The sequence below is a fragment of the Mesoplodon densirostris genome, chromosome 10 (assembly GCF_025265405.1).
Source record: "Mesoplodon densirostris isolate mMesDen1 chromosome 10, mMesDen1 primary haplotype, whole genome shotgun sequence".
Taxonomy (NCBI): Eukaryota; Metazoa; Chordata; class Mammalia; order Artiodactyla; family Ziphiidae; genus Mesoplodon; species Mesoplodon densirostris.
Genome location: NC_082670.1, coordinates 64,602,474 through 64,615,811, shown reverse-complemented (window position 1 = coordinate 64,615,811; position 13,338 = coordinate 64,602,474). Strand labels below are relative to the sequence as shown.

Genomic DNA, 13,338 nt, shown 5'->3' with positions numbered 1-13,338 from the left:
TTATTTCAGTCTACTTTTATGTATGTTGACGTTTTCCATAATAAAAGTGTTTAACGAAGGGATCAAACTAGAGTGTCTATTAATATTCCTTCCAGTTCTAAATTTTAAGGCTCTATATTCAATTTCATAAAATATATCCACTGCATGCTTAAGACTACATATATGTAGGATAATATAATATTTATTTTAAATTATTACACATAAGAACCACAACAAACCACAACAGGGTGGTAAATGTGATATCTAGGAAGAAAAGTTTAAAAAGCTGGCAATATTTTTCTGTAGAAAAGACAAAGAAGAATTGAATAAATGCTTCTAAATATTCAATATATACAAGAGATCATGACCAACTCTTTTCTGTAGCCATTGATGATAGAATAGGATGGAAGGGACTTAAATTGTGTCATAAGGAGAGTAAAATAGATTTTTCTCCATCTCTTCTGTCTCTTTGTAACAAATTATACTGCCACACTTTCCCACCATTCTTGTAATCATTTATTAAATCCTTTAACACTGACTGAATACCAGAAATACACGTTACTTGAATGGCTAGGCACTGTGGATTACAGTGATGAATAATAAAATGAGGTCCTAGGGCTTCCCGGGTGGTGCAGTAGTTAAGAATCCTGCCAATGCAGGGGACACGGGTTCGAGCCCTGGTCCGGGAAGATCCCACATGCCATGGAGCAACTAAGCCCGTGCACTACAACTACTGAGCCTGCGCTCTAGAGCCCGCTAGCCACAACTACTGAAGCCCGCGCCTGGAGCCTGTGCTCCGCAATAAGAGAAGCCACCGCAATGAGAAGCCTGCGCACCGCAACAAAGAGTAGCCCCCGCTCTCCGCAACTAGAGAAAGCCCGCCTGCAGCAACGAAGACCCAACACAGCCAAAAATAATAAAACAAAATGAATAAAATCTATCTTTAAAATGAGGTTCTGGGCTTCCCTGGTGGCGCAGTGGTTGAGAGTCCGCCTGCCGATGCAGGGGATGAGGGTTCGTGCCCCAGTCCGGGAAGATCCCACATGTCGCGGAGCAGCTGGGCCCGTGAGCCATGGCCGCTGAGCCTGCATGACCGGAGCCTGTGCTCCGCAGCGGGAGAGGCCACAGCGGTGAGAGGCCTGAGTACCGCAAAAAAAAAAAAAAAAATGAGGTTCTATAAAAAAGAATGAAATCATGCCATTTGCAGCAACATGGAAAGACCTAGAGATTATCATACTAAGTGAAGTAAGCCAAAGACAAATGTCATATGGTAGCGCTTATATGTGGAATCTAAAAAAAAGAAAAATGATACAAATCAACTTATATACAAAACAGAAATAAACCCACAGACATAGAAAACAAACTTATGGTTACCAAAGGGGAAAGAGAGGGAGGATAAATTAGGAGTTTGGGATTCATATATACACACTACCATATATAAAATAGATAACCAACAAGGACCTACTGTATAGCACAGGAAACCATTAATATTTTTTTATAACCTATAAGGGAAAAGAATCTGAAAAAGAATATATATGTATGCATAACTGAATCACTTTACTGTACACCTGAAACTGATACAACACTATATCAACTATACTCCAATAAAAAATAAAATAAAATTTAAAAAATAAATTAATAAAATAAAAATAAATGTGATTCTATGCCTTTAAAATGCCTACAGGATCTTCAACCATGAGTTTTATTGTCTGCTGGTAGTAAACCTACTGGAAAAATCAGAACGCATCTCACACTTGAAATTTTTTAATGATTTACTGAAAAACTATGTATGAAGACACAACTGTGTTACAGAAAGCTGGTCTCAAGAGTTCTGAACCTAAGGCTCATCATAGGTCCTCACAGGAGTCCAAGTCTCCTGAAATGACTGCATTGTTCTGGAGAGGCTGTCATGGCTTTCGTTAATCTCAAATGGTAACAATTGCCAATGGACTGGAACCACATTTCATGCAGCAGAAACTCCAAAAAACAGGGAAAAGATGAACACAGTACCAAATACCTGCCAAGCCTACTTCTTCCCGAAGTTGTAAAATAAATTCTTAACTTGAAAAACTTTGTTTCCAGTGTTTGAGCGCTCTCTAGTGGCGGTTTTAATTGTTACAGCCAATTGGTCATAGGAATTAATAAAGAACTAAAAAATGTTAAGTAGTAACAGAAAAAAAAAAAGATGGCATCACAAAGGAGCACCTGACACAATTTCAAGTTATCCTGTAAACTCGTCATTATCCAACAGAAAATAATTCACAATATAGTATATGTTAATTCATAATTCAAAAGTTTCCTAGGAGGGGCTTCCCTGGTGGCGCAGTGGTTGAGAGTCCGCCTGCCGATGCAGGGGACACGGGTTCGTGCCCCGGTCTGGGAAGATCCCACATGCCGCGGAGCAGCTGGGCCCGTGAGCCATGGCTGCTGAGCCTGCGCGTCCGGAGCCTGTGCTCCGCAACGGGAGAGGTTGCAACAGTGAGGGGCCCGTGTACCGCAAAAAAAAAAAAAAAAAAAAAAAAAGTTTCCTAGGTAGTTAAATATACACTTGCTTTTTTAAATTAAGTATGATTTTTCCCAAGTTTCATTTCAAATTAATAAAACATCAGCTAACACCCAGAGAGGGAAAAGTGAAGGAACAGAGTATACAAGGACCTCAGGAATTAACACGCACCTCCTCCTCTCAATGGAGCATCAGGAATGCAATGGTTTTTTTTGGTTTTGTTTTTTTTCAGGTTTGTTTTTTTTTTTGTTTTTTTTTTTTTGCGGTACGCGGGTCTCTCACTGTTGCAGCCTCTCCCGTTGCGGAGCACAGGCTCAGCGGCCATGGCTCACAGGCCCAGCCGCTCCGCGGCATGTGGGATCCTCCCGGACCGGGGCACGAACCCGTGTCCCCTGCATCGGCAGGCAGACTCTCAACCACTGCACCACCAGGGAAGCCCAGGAATGCAATGTTTAATTAATAAGGGACAGCAACAGGAGCTGGGGAAATACTCGGAGAACACAGAGTACCCAGTCTCTGAAGAGAGGGAAGCACTGGCCACAGAACTCAACCCGAGTGAGCACGGGGACAGGTTCAGCTCAAGAACTGCTGGGCCAAATGCTCCCAGTAGCCACAGCCGCAACAGCAGCAATTTCCAGGGGGACCAGGCCACAGGCATGGAGCCAGGGGTGAGCTGGCACATCACCCGAGGTGACTGATGCCTTCTGCCCAGACCTGCCCAGTTCCTGTGGCAGAATATACTATCCCATCAGAGCCACAGGAGTCCCAAGCACGAGGACCTGGGCAGCCTCTCAGCTCCAGCCCTGCCTTCTGTTCTGTCTTCCCCAGACTCTGTGCCTCAAGGCAGCCCTCATCTCCAGACCTTCCACGACTCCTACCTTCGTACCCCTCTCCCTCATCACCTCTGGCACCGAGCGGGAGCTGACCCTCTAAACAAGAGCCATCACAGCCCCAGGACATTCCTGAATATATAGATCAGTCTTGCCCAGGGAATGTCCTACTGACGTCTAGGAAAGCTATCTATGACTGTGAGATTCATCCCAGCGTATTTCCCAGTGCTGAAAGGATGAACTCATTTGCAATGCTATTCAGCATTCCACTGTGTGAATGTGACATACTTTGTCGATTCTGCTGTTGATAGACACGTGGGTTGTTTCAAATCTTGGGCTGTTACAAATCATGCTAGCAATATATATTCCTGTACATGTCACTTGTTACCCTGGGTTACAGGGTAGTGATGTGCTCAGCTTTCAGAGATCAAGCAGTTTTCCAGAGCGGCTCTGCCCATTTACATTCCTCAGCAGCATGTGAGCCCTCCTTCTGCTCAGTTATTTTCACCAACACTGAGGATTGTTAAGGCTTTTTAATTTTTGCCAGTCCGGTGCCTGTCGTGAAATTTCATTTTGGATTTGCTTTTCTGATGCCTCAGCACTTTTCATATTGAATACTAGAATTTATATTGGCCAGACTTGGTTATGAAAGTCTGCCTTCAAATATCATAGCAATCGGCAGATCTATCAACACTCTTCAAAATCTATCTGTGGGGCTTCCCTGGTGGCGCAGTGGTTGGGGGTCCGCCTGCCGATGGAGGGGACATGGGTTCGTGCTCCGGTCTGGGAGGATCCCACGTGCCGCAGAGCGGCTGGGCCCGTGAGTCATGGCCGCTGAGCCTGCACGTCCGGCGCCTGTGCTCCGCAATGGGAAAGGCCACAACAGTGAGAGGCCCGCGTAACGCAAAAAAAAAAAAAAAAAAAATCTATTTGTGGGAAAAAAAAAAAAAAACACGTATCCAGAATAAAATCATTTTTTACTCTTTCCACCACTACAAACCTGGTCCAAGTCACCACCACCATCCCTCATCTGAACTGCCACAGCCCCCTAACTGGTCTGATTCCACCTTGCCCCTGTCCTTGTAACAAAGTGATCCTTTCCAAACATTGGCCACACCAAGGCACTCCTCTGCTGCAAATCCTCCAATGGCTTCCCATCTCATTCAGACTAAAACCCCAAGTTCTGACCACGGTTTACAACAAGGTTCTGAATGGCCTGGCCTCTGGCTACCTCACTAACCTCATCTCCCATCGGTATCTCACGCTCAGTTCCAGCTACACTCGCCTCCTCGTTGCTTCTCGAAACATGCCAATCACTTATCTACCCCCAGTCCTTTTTTTTTTCTTTTTACTTATTTTTGTTGGAGTATAGTTGCTTTACAATATTATGTTATACTGTACTGCAAAGTGAATCAGCTATACGTATACAGATATCCCCTCTTTTTTGGATTTCCTTCTCATTTAGGTCACCACAGAGCACTGAGTTCCCTGTGCTATACAGTAGGTTCTCATTAGTTATCTATTTTATACATAATATCAATAGTGTATATACATCAATCCCAATCTCCCAATTCATCTCACCACCACCCTTTCCTCCTTGGTATCCATACGTTTGTTCTCTACATCTGCGTCTCTATTTCCACTTTGTAAATAGAATCATCTATACCAATTTATTCAGATTCCACATACATGAGTTAATATACGACATTTGTTTTTCCCTTTCTGACTTACTTCACTCTGTATGACAGTCTCCAGGTCCATCCATGTCTCTACAAATGACCCAATTTCATTCCTTTTAATGGCTGAGTAATATTCCATTGTATATAGGTACCACATCTTCTTTATCCATTCCTCTGTTCATGGACGTTTAGGTTGCTTCCATATCCTAGCTATTGTAAATAGTGCTGCAGTGAACATTGGGGTGCATGTGTCTTCCCCGTCTGGAATGTTCTCCCTCAATTCCCTCAGGCCTCTGCTCAGCCTTCCCCAACCAGCCAGTCTCTAAACCACTGCTGCTGCCACCTCATCATTTCCAAATGCTGCTACATCTTTCCCACTGAACTTATCACCCCCGAATTTTATATATTTATTTGTTTATTATCTCTCTCCTTACACTGGAACACAAGCTCTACAAGAACAGAGATTGCCATCTATTTTTATAAAATAAGCACCTAGATAGCACCCTGTACATATGCAGGTACTGACAAATATTTGTTATGAATAAGAGTATCAATGCCAAGAATGAAATGGATTATCAGTGCCAAGAATAAAACAGCATCTATGAATTCCTTCTAGAACAAGACAAGAACTTGCCTGGAACGACAATCTTACTGCAAGTAACACAGGCCATACCCACAAGAGGTACTCTGTAAATGTTCAATTCGTAAAAGAACAAGAAAGAACTTGCCTTTTCCTTCTCCATTCCCTTCTCCCCTACCTTTTCAGACCCTCTAAAATAATGTAGAATTCACTTCCATGCTACTATTAATTTTTTAAGTATATTTATATTCTTTTTCAAGAATCCATTCTTTCCAGATTATATTTCACAACAGTAGCAGCTATTATTTAGACTTAAATTTAAATAGATTCATTGTTTTTATTTGTTTTTGTTTTGTTTGTGGAAAAGGGGGTGTTGAAGTTGGCAGCTCCTCAAGTAGGTTGCTCAAGTAAATCTTTTTTAGAAATGTTGGTGAAATTCAGATTGAGTTTCTGAAAATGTTTTCTGTCCCCACAAGTAGGCAGTACGATGGACATAACAGAAATTTAACATCACATGACCTCCTAAGGGTCGATCCATTTCCACCATTTTCTTTATCCTCTAGCCTTTAGTGTTACAGAAAAATTAAATGTAAGTCTAATTTGCTTTTATTTGCTTATAACCTAGGTTTTAGGTTTTATTTTTATCTTTGAAATTACAAATTTCACCAGGATAGGTCTACGTGTGCATTCTTTTTTTCAATGTTTTGCCTGACATTTGGTGAAAAACCTTTCATCTAAAGATGTGAGTCTTTCTTCAGCTCAGGGTGAAATTTTCTCCTATTATTTTTCATTTCTGTTTGCTTGGGTCTCTCCTCCTGGAAATCCCATTGTGTTTATCTTAGAAAAGTGCTGTCCCATAGAAACAGAACTCAAGCCACATGGGCAATTTGAAATTTTCTAGTAGCCACATTAAAAAATAAAAGTAAAAATTTTAATATTTATCCTAATATATCCAAAATATTGTTTTAGAATGTAATCTAAAAAAGAGTGAATATAAGTATTTGTATAACTGATTCACTTTGCTGTACACCTGAAACAAACACAACATTGTAAATCAACTATACTTCAATAAAAATTTAAAATAAAAATGTAATCTATAAAGAAAATTACAGGTGAGATACTTTACATTATTTTTTTTTTTCATATTGAAGCTTTAAAATCTGGTGTGTGTTCTCTACTTGCAGCTCATCTCAATTCAGACCTGCTGCTTTTCAAGCGCTTAGTAGCCACTTTTGGCTGATGGCTACCATATTGGACAGTGTAAGAGATGTTCTGCAACTGTCTTCCGTGCCTTTTTAGTTCATAATTTTTATCCTTTTTTTTTTCTTCTGAATCCTAAGAGAATTCACATCCTACTTATCTTCAAATTCACTAACTCGGCTTCTAAGGTATCCAGTATCTCCTACTTACTACTGCATCTACTGAATATTTTAATTCAACAGTCATATTTTAAACCTTCAGGGGCTCTTTCTTCATGGCACACTGTTCCCTCCTATTTTGATTATCCAGGAATGTCCTCTAGAATGTCAGGACTTCGTCTTAGAATTTTCATCAAGTTCTCTCCCATCTCCTCCAGCAAATCTGTTTCATTGGAGACCCTTTGCTCTGAGTCATCAGAAGGAGCCTCCACTCTTGAGCTTCTAAGCCTTCTCCTCTTCTGCCTAAGTGTCACTGCCCTACCTGCTTGGTCTTTAAGATAAAAATCTAGTTTATAGATCTCTGATAGCCAAGCTGGGTACCATCAGTGATCATATAGGTCACAATTCATTTTTCTTGGTCACAAAAAGAAGGAAAAGTTTAGACTTAGTAACATTTTCTTTAGTAGCTCAGAGGTCTAATAATTGCAGGGAATGGGGACGGAATCATAAGCAGAGGAAATGCACTGAGCACAAATTAATCTCCCATTTGCTTCCACCTAGACAGCCCAGGACTAGCTGGAATACCACCCCAGCAACTGGCTATGGTACTGGACAGCACAGATATAGGACAGCTTCCTTCACCGCAGATAGTTCTATTAGACAGTACTTGGCTAAACAATTCTTCTCAAAGCCCCAAAAACCACACTACCAGGTCTGGCTCTACAAAAATCCCTTCTTTTTACCATTTTCTCCTTCCTTCAGGAGTTCTGCCCTTCCTCCCTTAAAAGCCTTCATTTTTCTCACCTATTTTGACTCAACACTCTCCTAGTCCAAGGGATAAAAATCTACTGCCAGTTAAGTGCAGTACACATTAACAGGATAGATAGAAAGTAGTTTTTAGTGTTCAGGAACATTCAAAAAGGCAGTACAATGGTAGCATCCACTTCGTGGGACTTGGAATTACTTGTTAATTAATAAAGGCTTCCCAATATTGGTATTTGAAAGACATGACTGATTCAGTTGTCCCTCAGCATCTGTGGGGAACTGGTTTCAGGAACCCCACAAATACCAAAATCCACAGATGCTCTTATATAAAATGGCCTAGTATTTGCATATAACCTATGCATATCCTCCCACATTCTTTAAATCATCTCTAGATTATTTATACTACCTAGTACAATGTAAATTTTATATAAATACTTGCCAGTGTGCAGCAAATTCAAGTTTTGCTTTCTGAAACTTTCTAGAACTTTTCTCCCCCTGAATATCTTCAATCCATGGCTGACTGAATCCAAAGACTCAGAACCCGTGAATACACAGTGCCGATCACATTGGAAAATATCTTTAGTGCATGCCTGGCAGTTAAATACTGTGACTATTGTCAGAAATAAATGACAACTGGTGGGGATAAAAACACTAAATTCAATGTGAAAAAGCCCCAAAAATTTTAATTTGAAGTTGAGCTGGGCTTCCAGCAGAAAATACTTCAGTTATAATAAAATGTTGAGTAGACCACAAGAAAACTAGTAATGAAATAAACCTTATCCAAAAATTATTGAAATGTAGTAATGATGACTAGAGTCCACAAGCCTTGTAATTCCACCACACCACCTTTGACAACAGACTATGCTGTAAATGAGCAGCTGTGCTGAAGTGTACAGGCCTACTGAGGTTACTTTATAACAACTGCCACAATTCCACACTTAACACCAATGAAAGCTGCATATTCTAAAATCAAGAACAATCTTTGCCATTCGTAATATTTCAGTAATAAAAGAAATTACCTCAATAACAGGTGTATTTTCCTGGAGCTCCGTTGTGTGCGAGGCCAGTAAACCAATCAACCGAGCTACCTTGGCCCTTCTGTAACAGAGAGAAAATGGGCTCTGAAGTGGAGAGTTAGGACCAAGGAAACCAACCCCAGTTAGTCACATTACACAACTGTAAGTATTAACATGAGATAGAAGTGGAATGAGGCAGGGTAAGCAAACATTCCTGTACATATATGGTCCAGAGAAACGTTCCCTTGTGTACACAGGGAGACCTGAACGCAATGCCCTCTGTAGCACCATCTGTAATGGTGACAAAAACTGAACAAGTTGTGCTTTAATAGTGAAATGGAAAATAAAAATTTTTAAAGGTCTCTGCTTTTTTTTTTTAACGTCTTTATTGGAATATAATTGCTTTACAATGGTGTGTTAGTTTCTGCTGTATAACAAAGTGAATCAGCTATATACATATGTATATCCCCATATCCCCTCCCTCTTGCATCTCCCTCCCACCCTCCTTGTGCTATGCAGCTGCTTCCCACTAGCTATCTATTTTACATTTGGTAGTGTATGTATGTCACTGTTACTCTCTTACTTCATCCCAGCTTACCCTTCCCCCTCCCTGTATGCTCAAGTCCACTCTCTACATCTGTGTCTTTATTCCTGTCCTGCCCCTAAGTTCATCAGAACCATTTCTTTTAGATTCCATATAAATGTGTCAGCATACGGTATTTGTTTTTCTCTTTCTGACTTACTTCACTCTGTATGACAGACTCTAGGTCCATTCACCTCACTACAAATAACTCAATTTCATTTCTTTCTGTGGCTAAGTAATATGCCATTGTATATATGTGCAACATCTTCTTTATCCATTCATCTGTCAGTGGACACTTAGGTTGCTTCCATGTCCTGGCTACTGTAAATAGTGCTGCAATGAACATTGTGGTACATGACTCTTTTTTTTTTTCTTTTTTTTTTGTGCGGTACGCAGGCCTCTCACTGTTGCGGCCTCTCCCGTTGCGGAGTACTGGCTCCGGACGCGCAGGCTCAGTGGCCATGGCTCACGGGCCTAGCCACTCCGTGGCATGTGGGATCTTCCTGGACCAGGGCACGAACCCATATCCCCTGCATCGGCAGGCGGACTCTCAACCACCGCACCACCAGATAAGTCCACATGACTCTTTTTGAATTATGGTTTTCTCAGGGTATATGCCCAGTAATGGGATTGCTGGGTCATATGGCAGTTCTATTTTTAGTTTTTTAAGGAACCTCTATACCGTTCTCCATAGTGGCTGTATCAATTTACATCCCCACCAACAATGCAAGATGTTTCCCTTTTCTCCACACCCTCTCCAGCATTTACTGTTTGCAGATTTTTTGATGATGTCCATTCTGACTGGTGTGAGGTGATACCTCATTGTAGTTTTCATTCACATTTCTCTAACGATTAGTGATGTTGAGCATCTTTTCATGTGTTTGTTGGCAGTCTGTATATCTTCTCTGGAGAAGTGTCTAATTAATTAGGTCTTCTGCCCATTTTTGGGTTGGGTTGTTTTTTTTGATATTGAGCTGCATGAGCTGCTTGTATATTCTGGAGATTAATCCTTTGTCAGTTGTTTCATTTGCAAATATTTTCTCCCAGTCTGAGGGTTGTCTTTTCATCTTGTTTATGGTTTCCTTTACTGTGCAAAAGCTTTTAAGTTTCATTAGGTCCCATTTGTTTATTTTTGTTTTTATTTCCATTTCTCTAGGAGGTGGGTCAAAAAGGATCTTGCTGTGATTTATGTCATTGAGTGTTCTGCCTATGTTTTCCTCTAAGTTTTATAGTGTCTGGCCTTACATTTAGGTCTTTAATCCATTTTGAGTTTATTTTTGTGTATGGTGTTAGGAAGTGTTCTAATTTCATTCTTTTACATGTAGCTGTCCAGTTTTCCAAGCACCACTTATTGAAGAGGCTGTCTTTTCTCCATTGAATATTCTTGCCTCCTTTATCAAAGATAAGGTGATCATATGTATGTGGGTTTATCTCTGGGCTTTCTCTCCTGTTCCATTGAGCTATATTTCTGTTTTTGTGCCAGTGCCATACTGTCTTGATTACTGTAGCTCTGTAGTATAGTCTGAAGTCTGGGAGCCTGATTCCTCCAGCTCCGTCTTTCTTTCCAAGATTTCTGCTCTACTTATTAGTAGACCAATGATTTTATACGCAAGTAGTCAGTAATTAATATCAGAAGAGTGAAACATATGTGTATATATTCACTTTAAAAGAAATTTTTACAAGTCTAACAAATATTGTAAAAATACTTTCAGTGAGGTGTTTGTTTCATTATCCAGAAGAAAATGAAGTATTAAATTATAAAAGTAGTTTTATAATGAAATATAAGTTATTAAATATCACTTCAGGTGATTTGGAAAAGTTCATTTCACGGAGAAAATTAGTTTTGATAAGACTTTTTTAATTGGAAAAAAAATGGTTGAGTTGATTATAACTGTATTCTTACTTAGTAATGTTTGCATTGCATGTTCCTCATCCAGAGAGCCTCTACTTTTCATATTCGTAAAATAAACTGTGCAGGACCCGTGGAGCGAAACAAATCACACTCAGAGAAGTACCACAGGTAAGTGTTCATGTTGTCAGAACTCTATCATACAGAGATAATTCTTATGGATTTCAATGCTTCTTGGATTAGCCATTTAAATCTCTAAACATAAACAGATTAAAGAAGTCCTAGGCATTTCTATGATTAGCATTCTGCCTCTGAGTAAGAAGATTATGTTTTTAAAGTAATGGTTTTGAAAAAGATTTGGTAGGACACTGGCCCAAAAGTTACAAGGAAAAGCTTCCAGTTACAGCTCTGTCACTGACCAGATATGGGACCACAGTCAAGTCAATTACACTTCAATTTTGAATTGCTTAAATATGTGCAGTTTAGAAGGTCAGATGGATTAACTTCTAAGTTTTCTCACAATGTAAAACAAATGCTATTATCAAAATCTCACTAATGAATTAAAGGATGCAAGGCAAAATTTCTCTCAGTTCAAAGACAAGCTCAAAATACTTCAGAAACCTTGAAGCACTTTTTCAATCTACAAAATTAGATAATGGTAACCAGATTTATCCAACTAAAAGAAAAATGTATCAGGACATGCTAATTAAACATTTTTCCCATTCTCACGAGAAACAATTCCTATCAGAACAAGAGAAAACACCCTCCTTGAAACTCCTACAGTTTTAAGCTGTAAACTATTTAAACTAATAGAGATAATATTTCTCAATTTATACCAAATACTTACATACAACTATATCTATATGTAATGCCCTCACAAAACTGGCTCCGTCTCATAATTCAGGATTCTTCTTAAAGGTCACCATTTCGGGTACCCCCTCATAACCCATTACGCTGTAGCTCAGAACATCCCACATCCATAACAGCACGCAAAGCTGCAATGGCCAATAAACCTTCATGCAATAACAGAAACATTCCATGTCTACGTTGTTCAACACAGTATCCACCACATGCATGTGACTATCCAGCACTTGAAGTATGACTGGTGCAACTGAAGAAATAAATATATATATATATGTATATGTATACCCACACACAAAAAAAATTTACTTTAAGGAACTAGTCTTATTATTTTTTATTGAAGTATAATTGATGTACAATATAAGTTACAAGTGTACAATATAGTGATTCACCATTTTTAAAGGTTATACTCCACATATAGTTATTATAAAACATTGGCTATATTCCCTGTGTTGTACAATATATCCTTGTAACTTATTTTATACAAATTAGTTTGTACCTCTTAATCCCTTACCCCTATCTTGCCTCTCCTCCATCCCTCTTACCACTGATAACCACTAGTTTCTTCTCTGTATCTATGAGTCTGCTTCTTTTCTGTTATATTCACTAGTTTATTTTTCAGATGCCACATATAAGTGATATCATACAGTATTTGTCTATCTCTATTTCACTTAGCATAATGCCCTCCAAGTCCATCTACGTTGCTGCAAATGGCAAAATCTGGTTCATTTTTATGGCTGAGTAGTATTCCATTGTATATATGTACCACATGTTCTTTATCCATTCATCTGTTGATGGACATTTAGGTTGTTTCCATGTCTTGGCTATTGTGAAGAGTGCTGCTATGAACACTGAGGTGCATTATCTTTTCAAATTAGTGTTTTAGTTTCTTTCAAATATATATCCAGGAATGAAATTGCTGGGTCATAGGGTAGTTCTATTTTTAGTTTTTTGAGAAATATGGAACTAGTTTTAAATTTAAATAACCACATATGGCTTCCCTGGTGGTGCAGTGGTTAAGAATCCACCTGCCAATGCAGGGGACACGGGTTCGACCCCTGGTCTGGGAAGATCCCACATGTTGCGGAGCAACAAAGCCCGTGTGCCACAACTACTGAGCCTGAGCTCTAGAGCCCGCGAGCCACAACTACTGAAGCCCGTGTGCCACAACTACTGAAGCCCGTGTGCCTAGAGCCTGTGCTCTGCAACGAGAAGCCACCACAATGAGAAGCCTGTGCCACGCAACAAAGAGTAGCCCCCACTCACTGCAACTAGAGAAAGCCCGCATGCAGCAGCGAAGACCCAATGCAGCCAAAAGTTAAATAAATGAATAAA

The 13,338-nt window shown here is 39.8% G+C and overlaps 1 protein-coding gene across 6 annotated transcripts in view; it reads right to left on the bottom strand.

Moving 5' to 3' along the window:
* The window catches only part of ULK4 (unc-51 like kinase 4), a 535,263-nt gene that overhangs the window by 469,866 nt on the left and 52,059 nt on the right, over window positions 1-13,338 (bottom strand). For all 6 annotated transcript variants that reach the window (XM_060110747.1, XM_060110746.1, XM_060110750.1 and 3 more), the window contains one exon: window positions 8,714-8,792. In XM_060110747.1, the coding sequence (XP_059966730.1) occupies window positions 8,714-8,792 (79 nt within the window). The remainder of the gene's footprint in view (window positions 1-8,713; window positions 8,793-13,338) is intronic.